Below are 19109 nucleotides of genomic sequence, written 5' to 3'. Positions count from 1 at the left end.
CTCTTTCTTTCTTTTTTTTTTTCGGTTTTTCGAGACAGGGTTTCTCTGTGTAGCTTTGTGCCTTTCCTGGAACTCGCTTTGGAGACCAGGCTGGCCTCGAACTCACAGAGATCTGCCTGGCTCTGCCTCCCAAGTGCTGGGATTAAAGGTGTGCGCCACCACCGCCCGGCTTATTTTCTTTTTTTTTTAAAAAAAAAAAATGAGACTTTTGCCAGGCGTGGTGGCACATGCCTTTAATCTCCGCACTCAGGAGGCAGAGGCAGGTACATCTCTGTGAGTTCAAGGCCAGCCTGGTCTACAGAGCAACATCCAGGACAGCCAGGATCACAGAAAAACCCTGTCTCAAAAACCAAAATAATAATATAGTAAAATTATTAAATGTACATTTATCTGACAGCTGGAGAGAGAGATATGATCCAGTGGTTAAGAGCATGTAGTACTTTTGCAGAGGACCTGAGTTTGGTTTCTAGTACCAACACCCAGCATGTAACTTCAGCTACAGGGGATTTGATAACCCTTGTCTGGACTTCAAAATCACCTGCAATCATGTGCACATACCCCTGTAAAGGCACATACATGTAATTTAAAAATAGCAAATGTGAGACCATAAATACATTTTTAAATTTATTCTGTTACATTTATTTAATGGGTAGTTTCAGACTCAGAAATCTCTCTTCATAGACATTTGATGTCCTTGCAAAACCTCTGGTCTCTGAGCTTGTACATAAAAGCTTCATTCCATCAATAATATGATTTTTCCATTGTAGTGAATTCTGAAGTTCTTGTGAAAAAAACTGAACCCATTTGGTGGGAGTGGTGCACAACTTTAATCCCAGCACTTGGGAGGCAGAAGCAGGCAGATCTCTGAGTTTGAGGCCAGTCTGGTCTACAGAGTGAGTTCCAGGACAACCAAGGCCACAAAAAGAAACCCTGTCTCAGGGGAAAAAAGGGAAAACAACCCAACCCACAACTCTATGCAAGCCAGTCCCTCTGTCAAAAGGTATGTGTCTGGATAAGTTGAGCAAACTTTTCTTACCTCACTCGATGCTACCATCTGAGGATTTTTTTCTGATAAAAGCAATAAGCTAACTGCCACGTATGCAGTTCTATAGAATCACTGCTGGGGTAGCCATGTTTAGACTATTTTTTTAAACAGACTTAATTTACTTTATTTTCTTGTCTAAAAGCCATTATGTGCAGAGAAACTGTTTCAGAACAACAAAAAACAATAATAACAACAAAAAGCCAACAACAACAACAACAACAAAACTCTTATGTAGTAGCCACAACTGGACCTCTAAACAGAGACTCCGGTGTGGGTTTTCACAAGATGGTTAGTGAATTCCTGATAAGGAGACTTGGTGAACACAGTCTCTTTCCAGAGGTCAGGGGTCAGGTAGCTGTAGGTCTTGGAGATGGCATCAAAGGTGGCCTTGGCAAAGTTGCCCAGGGTGGCAGTGCAGTCATCAATACCGGCCACCATCAGCAGCAGCTTCTTGGGCACAGGAGCAGAGATGATGCCATTGTCTCTGGGGCTGGGATGAGACCAACACAGAGCCACAGCAGCCTGTCACTTTGCATGGGACAGTGTGGGGCTTGCCAATCTTGTTCTCCCAGTAGCCTCTCCGCACAGGGACAATGGACAGCTTGGCCAAGATGATGGCCCCTCTGATGGCAGTGGCTACTTCCTTGGTACACTTAACACCAAGACCAACATGACCATTGTAGTCCCCATAGTCATGCAAGCCTTGAACCTGGTCCGTAGCCAGCCTGAGTCTGCTTCTGCACTGGTATGATCTTTAGAACCTCATCCTTTAGGGATGTGCTCAGGAAAAAGTCAGTAATCTCAGATTAATTAATGGGGCCAGGAGAACAGGTAGATATCTTCCAGGGACTCTGTGGAAGCTGCTGTGGCTTCCTATTCCTGGGCCCCCAGGTCCTCTGAGCCCTTTTACTGCACGAGCATCATCTGCCATTTGGTATTTTCCCAAATAAGAAGCAGCTAAACCCATTTATTTGTTTGTTTGTTTGTTTGTTTGTTTGTTTGTTTATGAGACAGAATCTCAGAGCTGGCCTCAAACTCCTAATGTAGCTGAGAGGATGACCTTGAAGTTTGAATCCTTCTGCTTGCATCTTCACAATACCAAACCCAATTTATATGGTTCTGAGGATCAAATTCAGTGCCTTGTTCATGCTAGGCAATCATTTCAACTGACCTACATCCACAGATCTGAAAATGATTGTAAAATAATTTTAAACTGTATTTTGAAAAACTTTTATGTGTGTGTGTGTGTGTGTGTGTGTGTGTGTGTGTGTGTGTGTGTGTGCTTGCATGAGTCTATGTGTACCACGTGTGAGCAGGAACCCTTAGAAGTCAGAGGGTGTTGGATCTTCTGGAATTTGAGTTACATGTTGTTAGCTGCCACGGGGGTGCTGGGAACTGAACCCAGGTCCTCTGGAAGAGCAGTAAGCACTCTTACCTCCAGACCCATATTGTGTGTTTCATAACATTCAAATTAGTACATATATGACATACAAGTATGTATATATATATATAAATATATGCATACATATATATGTTAGGGCTATACATGCTCTAAGGCAGTGGTTCTCAACCTGTAGGTTGCAACCCCTATGAGGATTAAATGACCCTTTCATAGGGGTCACCTAAGACCACCTGCATATCAGATATTTACCTAACAGTAGCAAAAAATAGTTACGAAGTAGCAATGAAATAACTTTTTGGTTGGGGGTTATTAGGACATGAGGAATTGTATTAAGAGGTTGCACACCAGGCCGGGCAGTGGTGGCGCACACCTTTAATCCCAGCACTTGGGAAGCAGAGCCAGGCGGATCTCTGTGAGTTCATGGCCAGCCTGGTCTACAAAGCAAGATCCAGGACAGGCACCAAAACACCACAGAGAAACCCTGTCCCTGTCTCGAAAAAACAAAACAAAACAAACAAACAAAAAAAAAGAGGTTGCACACCTTTAATTCCAGTACTTAGGAGGCAGAGACAGGCGAATCTCTGTGAGTTCAAGGCCAGCCTGGTCTACAGAGTTCCAGGACAGCCAGGACTACACAGAGAAGCACTGTCTCAGAAAGAGAGAGAGAGAGAGAGAGAGAGAGAGAGAGAGAGAGAGAGAGAGAGAGAGAGAGAGAGAGAGAGAAGGAAAAAAAAGGTCGCAGCATTAGTAAGGCTGAGAACCACTGCTCCAAGGGGTTTAATGTGTGAGCGATCACAAACATTCGCAGCTGGGAATGGGAGCTCACACTTGTAATTCTAGCATGGAGGGAGAGGTTGAAGCAAGGAAGATCAATTTGAGCTCAGCTTCAAAAATAGTGAATGAGGCTGCATGGTTGTAGAGTGAGACCTTGTCTCAAAACAAAAACTAGAGGCTAGGGAGATAGTTCAGTGGGTAAAAGCACTTTCTATATAGTCATGAGGGCATACATCTCAATCCCCAGTACTCTTGTAAAAATCCACAGATTGCTGCAAGTGCTTGTAACCCCAGTGTTGCTGTGGGTGGAGAAGGATTCCAGGAGTTTGCTGGCCAGCTAGCCTAGCCAAAACAGTAAACTTCAGATTCAGTGAGAGACCTGAATCTGAAAATGAAAATGTCTTAAAGGGATAATGCAGAGAATGGTAGAAGAAGAGACCTCATGTTCCTCATACCTCTCTGGCCTTAACATATGCACACATGAGCATGTAACACAGACACAGACACAGACAGACAGACAGACAGACACACACACACACACACATTAGGTTTCAAGCTGAGACAAATGGCTGAGGTGCCAATTTAACACAACAAAGCAGACCTGGCCTCCAGGTTCTCCCTGGATCCCTCAGTCCCTACCCCTTAAAGACCCCTGTAGTGGGTAGCCATTCCAGCTTGGATCTGGAAGTTCCAACCCCCATTGAGACTCTGGCAACTGTCACGCCTACGAGGCGGGGCGAGGGGAGGCACCTGGGGACCCGAGAGCTGGATGGGCCAGCGCTCGCTCTGTGCGCTCTCTCGGTGCCGGGACGCGGACCGGTGAAAGGTGGATTGTGCAGAGCTCCAGAGAACACCGCTGGATTGCAATACACCTTCCTCAGACCCTGCGACCTACCCATTACTTAATTTGTGAGTTACGCCATTAAATAAATATCCTTTTAACTACGTGGAGTGGCCAAAATAATTTCTCCAATAGACCCCCCCTGGCTGGCATACCCCGACTCTTACCCTTAACTTCTCCAGCTCAGGGGGCTGGGCTGCTCTTCACTATATAATCCAATCATTTTGATTGCCAGTTCTCATTGTACATTTGGGCAACCTAGCTGCTGCACCTGATTCCTTCCCATTTCTCCACCCTCTCTTTCCCTCCCCCTCTCCCTACATGGCACAGCTCAGCCTGGACATGTAGACTCTCCCAGATGTCCCTGTCTCTGCTTCTACCTATGTTATACCATTTCCCATATATCTACAATAAATTTTCTCCTCTACCATACTTAAGAGCTGTCATGTTTTCTTTTTTCATTCAACACACACACATACACACACACACACACACACACACACACACACACACACACACACACACCAAAAATAAAAAAACAAAACAAAACTAATATTTTGAAGCCCTAATGTTAGGCTGTTGTTTATTAGAGGATCAGTAAGCACACTACTGTGTGTACACTTGGTATCTCAGAATGTTGGTACTGTCTGTCTCAAATGGGTTTGAGAGGTACTGCTAGAAGAAGTCAGTATTTAGAGTCAGGACATGTGAGAGGGCTGTTTGTCACATGCTTGGGCTGAAGATTCAGTTTGAAAAGGGGCAATGTGTCTGTCTGAAGATGAGGTAAACTGGCCACAGGGAGAGATGGGTCAGCTGAAAGAAGCAGGGAGGGAAATTTTAAGAGTTGTGTCCTTGGTGGAAATCATGTTGTTGAGTGGAACTCACCTGGGCCTGGCCACCTGAAAGCCACCAATTCCTGCTGTTTGCTGGAATCAGGGGAAAAAAATTTGGTCAGAAGACTGTTCCTTGTTGTCATTAGTCATTTCTGCCTTCCCTGAAAAGCCAGAGGGAGTGCTGGCATGTCTGACATGAAGAATGTGGCAGCTTTATTTGCAGGAAAGGGCGGGGGGGGGGGGGGGCGGGCGGGGGAGGCAAGAAAATATTTGAAGTTGGCTATGGGAATTAATAATTTACCTCAGAAGAGAATAAGGAAGGGGTATTTATATTAGGTAAGGACATCAAGTTCCAAAAGAGAAGTCATCTGGACCAGAGAACAGATAGAAAAAATAATAGTAATATTTGGACAAAATCAAGGCATTTCAGATGGGAGACCTTCTACTGACATGTGCAACATGACCACAGTAGTGACCCTGAGAGGCAGTCTATATCCTGTTCTTTAGGCAGATGAGGAAGGGATCTACACAGATATGTGCAAGGTGCATCCAATATTTGTAGGAAATATACTGACAACAGTTGTTTTGTCCAGCTGGATCAGCTTACAACACCTTGTTTTATCTGCAGTAACTATCCCACCAACATTCTTGAAAAATGGATCACACGTGGGTGACCCTAATACAGGCTTCTAGTGTGGGTATATGCTCTGGTGTATATAGCCAGTTAGGTATGTGGTAGGATAAACCCAATCTCAACTAAGGAGAGTTAGCCTTCAAAGTTGTCCTGAAACTTTTGGGAAGTCAGTTACACAGTGCTCCCCACTATCAGCTTCCAAGCCTGTGTTGGGTCAAATGGGAGATAAATTGTGTTGCCATATCTGTGGCTCTCTTCCTATTGTGCAGCAGTGACTGCTCAACACAAGCACTTAGTTAATATTTATAAAACAAATGGACAAAGATTGGGCCTGGAGGATAATTAAGTTGGTAAAGTGCTTGCAAGCATGAGGACCCTAGTTCAATCTACAAAACATGATGATACATGCTTGTAATTCCAATGCTGGGGGGGTAAAGACAGAAGGATCCCTGGGGCTCACTGCCAGCCAGACTAGCTTACTTGGTGAGTTCCAGGTCAATGAGAGACTGTGTTTTAAAAAACAAGGTGAGAGCCAGTGGTATGGCTCAGTGGGTAAAGCCACCAAGCCTGATGACCTAAGTTTGATCCCTGGGAGGACCCATATGGTGGAAGGACAGACTCCATTCTCACAAGTTGTCCTCTGATCTATACCTACACACACAGACACACACTCACAAACATATATGAACACATATACACATACAAACAAAAAGACAATTGTCCAATTGTCTGGGAGGCATAGGAGGGTCTCTGTCCTTCCAGCATCATAGTAAGCACATTCAGTGAGATTCTGCTTCACCTGGGAGTAAGCTGCTAACCTAGGAAGCCTACTCATCTGGTTCCTAACCTCTAGGTACCCTTTATCTTTTTTTTTTTTTTACATTGACAATAATGACCAGACTTCTAGGGTTGTGTGAACCATGTAAGTAAGTTGTTTAAAACTGAAATCTTTTTTAATTTCTTTTTTTTTTTTTTGAGATTGGGTTTCTCTGTGTAGCCCTGGCTATCCTGGCACTTGCTAGGTCGACCAGGCTGGCCTCAAACTCACAGAGATCCACCTGTCTCTGCCTCCTGAGTGCTAGGATTAAAGGTGTGTGCCGCCGCTGCCACCACCACGTGGTTTTAAAACTAAAATCTTAAACGAATAAGCTGCGACTTGCTTGATCTCCATTGGGAGCCTTATAAGTGTAGTTGAGGCAATACTGGCTGCAATGTGGAAGCAAGTGAAAGGTGTACTGGATTTATATTATTCTCTATTCTTTGAGATTTTTGCAAATTTCCATAATAGAAGATTCAAGAGACAAATACATATTTGATAACATAGTTGTGGATAAACATCATTACATAATTTGTCAAAACTCAAAGGGAAAAGAACCAATTTCTGAAAGTTGTCCTCTGACCTCTGCACATGCTCACGCATATTCACACAAAAGAAATACATGTAAAAAGATTAAAAAATGCAAACATCAAAGAATGTATAATACCCAGGGCAAACATAATGCAATATATATGTGTGTGTGTGTGTATGTGTGTGTGTGTGTGTGTGTGTGTGTGTGTGTGTGTGTGTGTGTGTGTGTGTGTTCACTGACTGTAACCAACAGGAGTCTGATGGGCAGTTTCTATAATTTTCCCTCAATTTTGCTATGAACCTAAAATGGCTCAAAAGAAAGAAAGTCTTTGGAAAAAGGGACAATAGTAATGTAATTTTCTTTTGGCAGTGCTGGGGGATAGAACATAAGATTACTAAGCCCCCAGAATGTTTTTTAGAGTTTGATGCAGGGACTGGAGAGTGTTCAGTCTATAAAGTACTTGCTGTGCAAGCATGAGGACCTGAGTCTGAGCCCTAGCACCCACCTAAAACAAAAAGGCTGCTGCAGGGGCAGTGCTGGGGAGGCAGACAATAGGCAGTGGATACCTGGAGCTTACTGGCCAGCCTGCCTTGCCTAATTCTGAGTTCCAGGCCATTTGAACAAACAAACAATAAAAGCAGTACAATATGGTGGCACATGCCTTTCATCCCAGGACTTGGGGTAAGCAGATCTTTGTGAGTTCCAGGTCAGCCAGGGCCACATAGTGAGACCCTTCTCAAAACAACGGAACAAGTAACTAATGCTGGGCCTGGTGGCATCTACTTTTAATCTCAGCACTTGGGAAGGAGAGGTAGGAGGACCTTTGCAAGTTCTAGGGCAGTCAAAGCTACAGTAAGGCCCCGTTTAACAAACAAATCTCCCTCCAAATAACATCAACAAACCAAAATCCAAACCCACCAAAATCCAAACCCAAACTCAAACCAAATGAAGAACCCAAGGTAGATAGCATTTGAAAAACACTCAAGGTTAACTTCTGGCCTCCATATGCATGTATCTATATGAACACACACACACACACACACACACACACACACACACACACACACACACAGAGAGAGAGAGAGAGAGACAGACAGACAGACAGAGACTGAATTTGGTGTAGACATAGAGGGCTGGGTGTTAGCTGTTATCATCACTATATCTGAGACAAGGAGCTGAGCCCTGTTGACTTTCTTGCTTGACCATTTTAGTGTTGGATACACAACTCTCTCTTTCCTGGCATGCATCTCCTCCTGGGCATCCCACACCTCTAAACTAGCATATACCTGCCACTGAATACTTTCATTCCTTTTCCTTTTCCTTTCCTTTTTTCCTCTCTTAACATTTATTTATTTAGTGTATGTGCATGTATGTGCCTACACATGGTTAGAGGACAACTTGCAGGAGTTGGTTCTCTCCTTTTACCATGGATTTTGGGGATCACCAGGTTTGGCAGTAAGTGCATTAATCTAATTGATCACCTCCCTGCACCCCCCCCTTTTTTAGATGCAGTACCTCATGTAGCCCAGGCTATCCTGGAATTTGCTAAGTAGCCATGGTTTGATTTTAACTTTTGATCCTCCTCCCTCATTCCACTTCCTGAATGTTGGAATAATATATGCACACTACTATACCCAGCCCTACTCTCATTTCTCAAGGCCTGGTTTGCTCTCAGCATTTTTTTTTGAGACTCAGTACTTAACACCAATGGGTTGAAGGCTTGGAAAGCAGGTTGGAAAGCCACAGGACTTCTAAGTGTATCACCTCTGGCATGGCCACCTCAGGGATACCTTATGGGCTCCTCAAATTACCATGCCTTGATGTTTCCCATCTAGGAAGTCCAAGTTGTGCTCTCTCCATTTTGGAACCAGGTTGCTTCTGCACTCCTGGAGTTGATATTTCAGTGCCTGTACCAGCTTTAATTCCCATCTTTCTCCCTATAGGCTGACACTGGGCTAGTGAGAGTTGGTGAGTTTCCTTGGGTTCCAGAGTATAGAGCCATCTCCCCAATCAATGCCATGGGTGATGCCAGTTGGGGAGCCATTCTGCCTCCTATCTGAGTCACACCTGAGCTGCAGGGCCTGTTGACAAAGGCTGTCTGCTTAAGCTCCAGGAGTAACATGTTGGTTGATCCTCTGGGATTCATCTGTCCCCTCCATACACAAAGGACACCACCACCCTTGACTCTCCACTGAGGACAACATCTGAATGCATTTTATTCCACTGCAATTGATTAGTTTATTAACAAACAGGTCATTTAGAAGGTGAGCCTTCTGACAAACTGCATAATGCCATATACTTGGTGAGGAACTTTGATTGGATTCCAGCTACTTGGGCACCAAAGGCCAGTCTTCCATTCAGATTTGCAGAAGTGATCTGATTAAGCTCTGATATGGCTTACTTAAAAAGGATCACACTGCTGGGTGGTGGTGGCGCACACCTTTAATCCCAGCACTCGCGAGGCAGAGGCAGGCGGATCTCTGTGAGTTCAAGGCCAGCCTGGTCTACAGAGCTAGTCCAGGATAGGCTCCAAAGCTACAGAAAAACCCTGTCTTGAGAAAAAAAAAAGAATCAAAGAATCACACTAAAAACATGGTTGGATTGCAGTGCAGTGCCTCTGGGAGGGAGAGGTTCTGGAAGATGTCCCAACCTACCCACTGGCTGCTCCAGTAAAAGGAGAAAGCACTGAAGATCCTTGCCTCTGGGGGCACTCAAGAAATATAAGATGACACAGGAGGGGCAGAGGAAGGGGCTGGGTGGAACTGACTGTGGGATCAGCTTTAGGAAAACACAGCTACCTAAGCTCCATGACAAAGTGAAATGGGCCAGCCCTGCAGCCTTCATCAACTTGAGGCTACTTTCAAGCCCTGATATGTTCAGGCAGGGAAGCCTCATGCTTGGGCATGGGGCAAGGCCTCCACCCTACACTGGTGCCATGCTGCCTCCTTCAGTCTGGTCCCAGAGCTCTGCTGTGCTAGCCCGCCATGCTCCTTCGAGGGATACAGCCTTCCATCTCCAGGGCCTCTGGCCAGCCCTCATACTTGTTGGTGTGTTTACTGTTCTTCACATGCTGTAGGGGTTAACAGGAAGTTATGACCTGGCCCTCAGGGGCCAACCACCAGGGTACTCTTCAATCTGTTGCCCTTCCCTTCACGCAGGAAAAACAGGGGGTGGCTGCGGTGGTCTAGTCTCTCATGAGTGAAATGGGGATGGGACATGGGCCTGATGTACACCAGAACAGTGAGCACTGTGGACAGGAGGGAGTCCATGTGGCCTTGGCTTCAGGGAAATGCCGGAAGCTGCTGCCTGAGTTTGGGGTGAAGGGTCTTGAGTTTTTTTTTTTTTTTTTTTTTTTTTTGTCAGCCACAGCTATGGAGAAATTTGTATTTCTTGAGAGCAGGACTTGGAGGCCTACCTAAGACATTTTGCTGGGAGCCTTCTTGGTAAGGATGATACCAGGGGCCCTCTTCTCTCTAGTAGCCCCTAGCACAACATGTGCCTGGTGTAGCCTAAGAGGGGACCCAGGGAAGGTGGGAAAAGAGGATGCAGCATAAATTAGGAAACTGGGTTGTGACAAGGCTAGGATGGTAGTGAGCATATTTTTTTTCTTTAAATCTGAGACAGTATCTCATGTAGCTTAGGCTGGTCTCAAATTCGCTATATGGTCAAGGATAATCTTGAACTTCTGATTCTCTTGCATTTACTTCCACAGTGTTGGTATTACAGGTGTATCCCCATGCCCAGTTTTATGCAATACTAAGTATTATAATTCAGGGCTTCACGTATGCTAAACAAACACTCATCATAAATGAGCTACATACCTAAAATGAGCATCCTAAAGATGTTTGTGAAGAAGAATTCTTATTTATAAGTCTGGCCAATGTGCAATCCAACTTTTAAAGTCTTTAGGTTGAAATATGTACAGGACAGGGAAGATCAAAATTACTGTCTCTCCCTGTGGTAATAACAAGAGGCCAGGGCTAACCAGGGCACAGGTCAGGGACAGGACTCTGGGCCCTGATGGACAGAATTCAGGGAAACTTTGGTGCAAAGAGAAGGGGAGGCAAGGTTGCAAGGGGTAGGAGGCAGAAGTGCCAGGGTCTCTGCTGTACCTGCTCAAAGGGGCTCTTGTTTTGCACACCCTTGGCTCCCACAAACACCCAGCTGTCACGGAAGGCTAGCTCCTTGGCGTTCCTGCTGCCCAGTTCAGAAAAAAGCTTCCTGGTCTCTTCATTCATCCTGTTACACAGTAGGAAGAAATATGAACTAGGGACTGTTACTGTACTAGGATAACACTGAAGCTGGACTTGGCAGTCACTTACTTGGTAGCTGGATCATCATAGGATGCCACAAACACTAGGGTACCTTCATGCAGTGGTCGGATGAACTTCAAGAGATCATTGACATCTGGTGGAGATGAGCCCACAGAACATGGAGCTTCAGGTTCCACTGAGCAGCCCTTCCCCACCAAACAATATTCTTCTAATGAGGAAAATAATATAGGGACTGGGCAAGGGCTGTTCCACATCAACGGCCACCAGTATGCACACAGACAAACTGGTAAAGAAGCTAGGGCCATCTGGTCACAAAACATAGACTCCAGACAGAGATTCCCCTGTCTCCTACATTTTGTGAACCCAAAGCTATACTTGAATAGCTGAGTACAAAGGCACAGAGGACAGGGCTTCAGGGAGAAAATGTATAATTGGATGTGGTGGCCACTCACCTCCAGCCCACATGTCAAAGGCTCTAGCTTCCAGGAGCTCACCACTGACCCCTGTGTCAAGAAGAGGAAGACCTGCTAAGTAAACTGTCTGGGACATGCTACCTTACTGCCTGAGCCCCTAACCCAGGCTCAAACATGAAAGGTGGCAGCCCTTGCAAAAGCTTCAAACATGCCCTGTCATCCTCTCATTCACAGAGCTGCAGCCCATGGAGCCTCTGGCATGAGGCTCTGAGTATCCACTACTACTATTATGTTTTTGATCACTGGGTGACTTCCTTTGTAGAGCTTTTGGCTGGCATAGAATTTTTCCCAAGTCTCCCTGGGAATGCCCAGGAGCCACCTGCTCCTGAAGAGGGAGTAATGAAGTGGAGGGGCCAGGCCATAGCATGATATTTGCTTCTATGGTCTGTACTCTGACCCCACAACATGGGGGAACTCACCATTCACCAGGGCGATGTTCAGCCCACGGCCCACATTGTCCTTGACGCTGCTCATGAGCCTAGCAGGGGAGGGGGGGGGCAGAAGATCTCTTGTGGGCATATCACATTTCTCTTCCTCACATAGCCCTTAGCTCTTGGCCCTTGCAGACCTGGCCTCAAGTTCCCCTCCCACTTCCCAGCCCATATGCTCACATCTTGTCCTCGAGGCAGATCTTGGGCCCGATGACATTGGCAGCCCCGCTGACTATGCGGAAGGCCAGGTGCTCCTCAGGACATGGCTGGGGCAGGCCGCACTTGTACTTCCTGGCCCTTGGTTCTGAGTAATGATAGCAGATGTGACCCATGTACCTGGCCCTGGTGTCACCCGAGATCTGAGGGTGGAGGTCAGGACCAGCCACAGGGCTGAAGGTGCAGCCACAGAGCATGGAACTGGGGCAGGAGGTGAGTAGGGCTCAGACCAAAGCTGGGGATGTTTCCAAGTGGTGTGTTGGCAAGGGAGTAGGGACACCAAGAATAAGGCTTTCTTGCTACTGGCAGGAAAAGGGAAAGGAGATTGAGAGCTGGCTTGGAACCCTTATACAACTAGAAAAAACAGAGGTCCAGAAAGTCAGGGTGAGAGCTCCATGGATGAGGCATACAGTCAGACCAAAGTAGATGAGCTGAGGTAGGTGGGTGGAGCATGGGGGCTCTGATAGCCTCTGGATTTCTTCAGGGTAAGGGTGGGAATGATCTCTATAATGGCTTGAATTATGACCCTACAAAATATACTGGTGTCTTAATTCCCAGTTCCTCAGAATGTGGTCTTGCTGGGAAACAGGGTCTTTATAGACAGATAAATTATGACAAGGTCATACTGGACTATGTTGAGCCCTTAATACAGTGCGACTAGTGTCCTTATGAGAAGAGGAGAGAAGAGGAGAGGAGAGGAGAGGAGAGGAGAGGAGAGGAGAGGAGAGGAGAGGAGAGGAGAGGAGAGGAGAGGAGAGGAGAGGAAGAGGAGAGGAGAGGAGAGGAGAGGAGAGGAGAGGAGAGGAGAGGAGAGGAGAGGAGAGGAGAGGAGAGGAGAGGAGAGGAGAGGAGAGGAGAGATAAACCACACAGAAGGAGATGCTGTAAGACAGTACAGGCAAAAGGCAGAGTTGTGCAGCTACAAGATGAGGCACATAGAAGGCTTCTAGGATTTGCAGAGGCCCAGAAAGACCCTTACCTGGAGCTTTCAGTGGGAGCATAGCCCTGCTGACACCTTCATTCATACTCTTGGCTTCCAGAATTGTAAGAAAGTAAATTTTGGTTGTTTAAGGCACTACTTTTCTTAGGGTAACTTCAGGAAGCTAATATAGGTTTTGGTGCCAGGAATTGGGAATTAATGTAAATAAATAACTAAGAATGTGGGAATGGATTTGGAACTGGGTAGAGTTGGCAAAGGATGCAATGTTTTGAGGTATATAGTAGAAAAAGCCTATACTGCTTAAAGAAAGAAAAAAAGAAAGAAAGAAAACAACCTGTTGGCAGGAATACAGAGTGAAGCCAGGTATGCTATTGCACATCTGTAATCCCATCATTTGGAAGGCTGAGGTAGGAGAATCATGATTTCAAGGCTATCCTGGGCTACTTAGTAAGTCTCTATATTAAATCAAATTTAGCAATATGGATAGTAAACACAGTTCTGGTGCAGGCTTAGAAAGAAGAGCACAATAGAGTAAGAGTCTTCTGTTGAATCTTTCATTTACATAATTCTAAACAAAGTGTTGATATGAATATGAATATTATAGCTCTTTTGGTGAGACCTTAGAAAGAAGTTAAAGAAGCCATTATTGGGTATGGGAGGAAAGTCCATCCTTGTTATAAAGTGTCAATCATTCTTGTGTTTTGTAGAAAAGAAAGCTTGTAAGATATTTAGCAGAGGAGATTCTCAAGCAGTGTTAAAGGTATGGCCTGGTTTTTCCTTGTGGCTGCTTATGGTAAAATGAGAGCGGACAGAGCAGTTGGGAAAAGAACTATCAAATATGAATGATCTAGAATATAAAGATCAAAAACAAATCCTAGCACTTGGGAGATGGAGGCAGGAAGATCAGGAATTTAAGGTTATTCTTGGCTACATATTGAGTTTAACGATAGCCTGGGATTCATTAAGCCCTGTTACAAAAGAAAGAAGGGAAGAAAGAAAATGTTAGCCTACTTATATTGTAAAAAATGAGAAAGCAGTCCAAACCTGTAATCTCAGCATTTGATAGGGTAACACAGGAGGATCACTGAGAGTTTGAGAGCTGCATAGTAAGTTCAGGACCAGTCTGTGCTATAGAGTGAAACTCCGTTAAAAAAATCTGAAATATTTTATGGGCTAGGAAAATAGTTCAGCGTAGAGTATTTGTTCGGTATGGGTGAGGTCCTAGGTTCAATCTCCAGCACCATAAAAATTTTTAAAAAGCATCCTTTAGAGAGAAGACAAAGAGAATGGCTGGCTTGGGAGTTGCTAAGGAAAGGAAGTGTGTGATTGTGAGTGTGCTCCCACTTCTCAGAAGCCTGGACTTGAGATGGGATTATACAGGATGAATCTGTGGAGGACTCTCTTGTCTTATAACCTGGGCCCTCATGAATCCCATGAGAGGCCAGCAAATTTTGTTAGAAGTTTATACCAACAGAAACACTGTCAGCCTATGAAAGGGACAGAGATGAGAAGAATACAAGGATGGAAGGAAGAAAGGAAGGAAAGAAACAAGAAAGGGAGGGAGGGAGAAAGGAAAGAAAGAAGGGAGATTCTGAATATAGAGCCAGGATGAAGAGGCCAAAGAGGGCCCAAGCTCAGAGGGTGACACTATCTCCCATTCCAGAGGATGGGGTCACTTCAGTGGGCCTAGAAGCAGAGTATATGGACATACACATTTCTTTTTAGACCTTAAAATATAGAAGAATTGCCCTGATATGTTTGGGATTTGCTTAGGACCATGAGTGCCCCACCCCCTTTTCCCAATGTCTTCTATTTGGAATGGGAATGTTTTTTCCTATGCCTGCCCTCTCACTTTCTGATGGTGGGTAACTTATTTTCTAGATTCACTGCACAGAAGGCTATGATAGCTAGTGGGGAGAGGGCCAGATGGACAACAGAAATCCTGGTGGGCTGGCTGGCAGCAGGCAGGGGTGTCACAAAAAGCAGTATGAAGTGCAGGCATAGGAGGGGATAGGGAAGAGACAGGAAGCTTACCTGCAGTCACTGAGTTCTCTGGGCCTGTGGATACAGAGAGTTGGTTTTGTGAGCATGGAGGCCTCCCGAAGCCTACAGCAAAGCAGCCAAATCAGGGACTTGGGGCCAAGTCAGGCTACACTTGGCATGTTCCCTGCTTAAGTCTCAATGATGCCCTGATGTAAAACTGCCTGCCTGCTCTAGGAAAAGGATGAATTGGAATTGTAAACAGTGCTTAGGTGACTTGGCACCAGCAACAGAGTCCCTTGTGCATCTCAGAGCCCAGCAGAAAGTCCAAGATGATCAATGTTTAGTGGAGGCCTTTCCACTCCATACTCTCACTTCATCAACTTCCACTCAATATTGGATTGCAAGTTGGGTTTGTTGCTGTCTAGGTCAGTTGGTAGGGACAAGTCTGCATTTGTGTTAGAAGATAGGCTGAGGGCAGCAAAAATAAGCTTGTCAAGAAGGAGATGGAAAACCCAACCATCACACCCCATATTGAACACCTGTACAGTGAGGCAAGAGGGTCCCCAAACTCACTGGTGAAGAATTGCTGAATTCGAGGAAGGCCACCACCAGGACCACCCAGGAGGATGGTGACTAGGATCCAGGTGAGACCCATAGTGATGATTAGGGCCACGATTCGCAGGGGGCCTGCAGGCAGGACAGACACAGGGCAGGTCTATCTCAGACACCAGTGAACAAACCCAGCAACAACCCACTGCCTCACACAACTAGATCTCCTCTTCTACTTGGAAACAAGTGATGGCAGGATTGGAAGGTGGGGCACCCATTGCTACCCACCAGACCCAAGAAGGAGACTTGAACTCCCTCCTGGTGAAGGGAAGAAAGTGAGTTCAAGCATTGAGGTTGCCCTGTTTGGTTCTCCTCAGCAGGTTTGGAGGGACCTTTTAGAACTCATGCTCTGGACAGGTTCCATAGCACCAACTTCAGCATCTTGCCTTTGAAACTGTTAGTGTATTTACAGCTCACCCATCTGCCTCTCCTTTCCTCTTGTTTTGATGGAGGATCTATACTCCTCTTGAAGACCAGGCCTTCTACTTGCTTCAAGATACATCAAGTTCTCTCCTTTCTCAGATATGTTGTGCTAAGGCTCCTTCTTTCTATCTCACTTTCATATTATTAACAGGTCCTAATTTATAAAGACGAAAAAGAGCTCCTGCAAGAAAAATATCATCCTCTAACTCCTTACCTACCACTTCTCCACCAAACTCTTTAAAACTTTATACTGTGGCTAGGGATATAGCTCTGTGGTAGAGCATTTGTCCAGCATACATGAGACACATTTTAAAAAAGTCATCTACATTGTGATTTCTATCATTCCATCCCCACTACTCTCTCCCAAAATTCTTCCAATCTAGTCTTGCCACCACAATAGCAAAAAATTGCCTTCCAAACCAGACCACCCATGACTGTCACAATTTCTGATTGCCTGTCTGCTCTTTCTTGACATCTTGATGTGCTGCCCTAGCCATCCTGATGCAAACACTTCACTGATAGCTTCTAGGACACCACAGTCTCTTGACCTGACTCTTTGGGACTTTCTCTTTTTTTTTTGGTCATCTTCCATTACTCTCCCCTCAAAAGCTATTCCTTTCCAGGATGCCTTCTCCTGTTTGCATACTCTCTTTATGGGAGATTTCATCTACCACAATTATCAAGTGAAATACCAAGCAGTAATGACACCTTATTTTCTGGCTCCAGTCCTGATCTGTCTTGAACCCACCCCTTCCCAGTCAGTTCCTTACTGCCCTTACTAGAATTTATCCATGAAGTTGCTACCTTACCAGTTCTCGAATTCTACTTTTACCCCTATCTGCCCCCTCCACAAACCATTTTCATCTCCACAAGGCATGTTCATCTTAGTTGTCCAACTGACAGCAGAGCAGCCACTTGGATCATATCCATCCTCACAGGCAACCAAGTCAGTTCTCTTCTAAGGCCACGCCTCTTTGCCTCTACTCTCCACCTCTCCTCACCCAACCTGTTATTTGAGTTGGGCGCAACTGACTATATATCAATCCTTAACTTATAGTTTGGGAAGCTGAACTCCTCAGAGGTGAAAGAATTTGCTCATAGAATGAGTGCTTGTGCACAGTTACCCATTAATAAATAACAAACCAGTGACTACCCGGGCCCCTCCTGACACAACCACTAGGACACCAGGATTCTCTTCCATTCACTGTGGAAGCCACCCACCTGCCAACCTCATGTCCACTTCTCCGGCTGGGTTGGGACCTCCGGCAGGTGCACTGTTTGGGGACCGTGGGCTCTGGGAGGAATGAAGCAAGAGAGTAGGTTTGGGTGGTGGGGCAGGGGCAAGTCTGTGCTGGGCGCGATCGGTGCTACAACTTGTTCCTCCAGACACCAGACCAGGCTCAGTTCCTCATGAGCGCTGGGAGACGCAGTGCCTGGCCAGCAGGGCCTTGGGAACCCGTCGCGGCTCACAGTCTAACAGAAGCATCCAGGACTGGAATGTAGCAGTTGTTCTCCCCGACCTGGGTCCGTCCCGTGCTAGGCCCGGCGCTCTGGTCTGTCCCCTCGAGGCTGGTGGCAGAGACCTGGCGGGCCAAGGACGTTGCCTGGATGTAGGGAGACGCAGATCGGATCAGGGACTTTCCCAGTGGTCTCGCCCTGCCGGCGAGGTGAAGCAGACTAGTCACGTAGTGAAGCTTGGCAGGCACGACAATGGCGGCCCTAGGAGGGCCACAGCCCACAGGCGTCGCTCCGCCATAGGCCTATAGACTGCGCTGTGGGGCCTCAGGTCCCCATGCAGGCTCCACCTCCAGACCCGCCTCCTTCCTCTTCTCCAGAGGCTGGGTAGGAGGTGCCTAGAGAAGCTGTTTCCCGGAGACTTGTGCTCAAGCTGAGACACTAGCTTCCTAGAAGGAGCCTGGGTCATTGCTGCCAGATGAATCTCCTTCTAGACATTTTTTTTTTTTTTTGAGATAGGATCACACCCCATAGTTCATGCTGGGATTACAGGCGTAAATCACCACAGCCAGCTCCCCCGCTGCTCCACACACCCTCTTTGGTGGCAGATCTATTTCTATGTTTGGTGAGCTGAAGCTCTGCTTGTTACTTGAGATCAGAGCTCTCATGGCCGGTAAGATGATGATGGACCTGGGGACACAGATAATGACGAAAGGTTGACATGTATTCTTTAAGAACATGGAAAGTCCAAAAGCACGTGTGGGGGTTAAGTGAAGCATGAGCCTTTGGTTGCTTTCTTTCTGCTGTTTTTTTCCCCAGAGTGTTCTGTTTTATGTATCACTCAGTGAGGGGATGTCTGGAACGTTACCCTCGATCCTCATTCTTGAGCTTTCTGTCTCGACCACCTACAGTGCCAGGGCAGCTGAGACGTTCCTTTCAGCTGGATTCATCTGTCTCCTCAGGCAGTAGCTGGACAGAAGTAAAACAACATTCCTGTCCTTTGACCCAATGATCCCACTTACAAGAACTACACCCCACTTTGGTAATGCTCCAAAATATAGAAAAAGTTTATAGAAACACTGTTTTGGTTAGAACATAGCATTTTCAGTTTGGTACACCTGCAATCTCAACATTTGGGAGGTGGAGGCAGGAGGATCAAGAGTTTAGGGAATTCTCAGTCATTTATCAAGTTCGAGGTCAGCCTGAGCTTCATTAGACCTTGTCTCAAAAAAAAAAAAAAGTTGGGAATGGACCTAGGTGTGCTAGCTCATGCCTGTAATCCCAGCATTTGTGAGGCAGAGGCAGGAGGATCAGGAATTCAAGGCCAGTATCAGCTAGAAGTGAGTTTGTGATCAGCCTGAACTGCATAAAAACCTATCTTTAAAAAAGAAATTGTTGGGCAGTGGTGGCACATGCCTTTAATCCCAG

General features: G+C 46.0%; 1 protein-coding gene across 8 annotated transcripts; it reads right to left on the bottom strand.

Moving 5' to 3' along the window:
- Positions 1-611: 611 nt before the first annotated feature.
- On the bottom strand, positions 612-18035 carry Fam3a (FAM3 metabolism regulating signaling molecule A). Of its 8 annotated transcripts, none has more exons than XM_042268792.2 (10): positions 17448-18035; positions 15768-15881; positions 15246-15269; positions 12237-12360; positions 12045-12103; positions 11605-11655; positions 11201-11360; positions 10991-11117; positions 4948-4988; positions 1545-2230 (listed from the first exon to the last, which is right to left on the bottom strand). In XM_042268792.2, the coding sequence occupies exons 1-10, from the start codon at positions 17458-17460 to the stop codon at positions 2203-2205; spliced, it is 741 nt and encodes a 246-aa protein (XP_042124726.1). In that variant the 5' UTR covers positions 17461-18035; the 3' UTR covers positions 1545-2202. The 8 variants fall into 8 exon arrangements, with proteins under 8 accessions (XP_076418631.1, XP_042124726.1, XP_076418630.1 ...); XM_076562515.1 differs by lacking the exons at positions 1545-2230; positions 4948-4988 and adding an exon at positions 9071-9948 and having other exon boundaries at positions 17448-17520; positions 17697-18031; XM_076562514.1 differs by lacking the exons at positions 1545-2230; positions 4948-4988 and adding an exon at positions 9071-9948 and having other exon boundaries at positions 17448-17520; positions 17747-18031.
- Between the last annotated feature and the right edge of the window lie 1074 nt (positions 18036-19109).

The sequence above is a fragment of the Peromyscus maniculatus genome, chromosome X, assembly GCF_049852395.1.
Source record: "Peromyscus maniculatus bairdii isolate BWxNUB_F1_BW_parent chromosome X, HU_Pman_BW_mat_3.1, whole genome shotgun sequence".
NCBI lineage: Eukaryota > Metazoa > Chordata > Mammalia > Rodentia > Cricetidae > Peromyscus > Peromyscus maniculatus.
Note: the sequence above shows the minus strand (reverse complement) of the source record. Positions and strands in the feature narration are given on the sequence as shown.

Coding starts and splice junctions, on each gene's coding strand:
- Fam3a (XM_042268791.2), bottom strand. Junction 12,361..15,245: donor AGAGAACTCAGTGACTGCAG/GTAAGCTTCCTG, acceptor ATCATTACTCAG/AACCAAGGGCCAGGAAGTAC. Junction 12,104..12,236: donor ATCTGCCTCGAGGACAAGAT/GTGAGCATATGG, acceptor CTCCCCTGCTAG/GCTCATGAGCAGCGTCAAGG.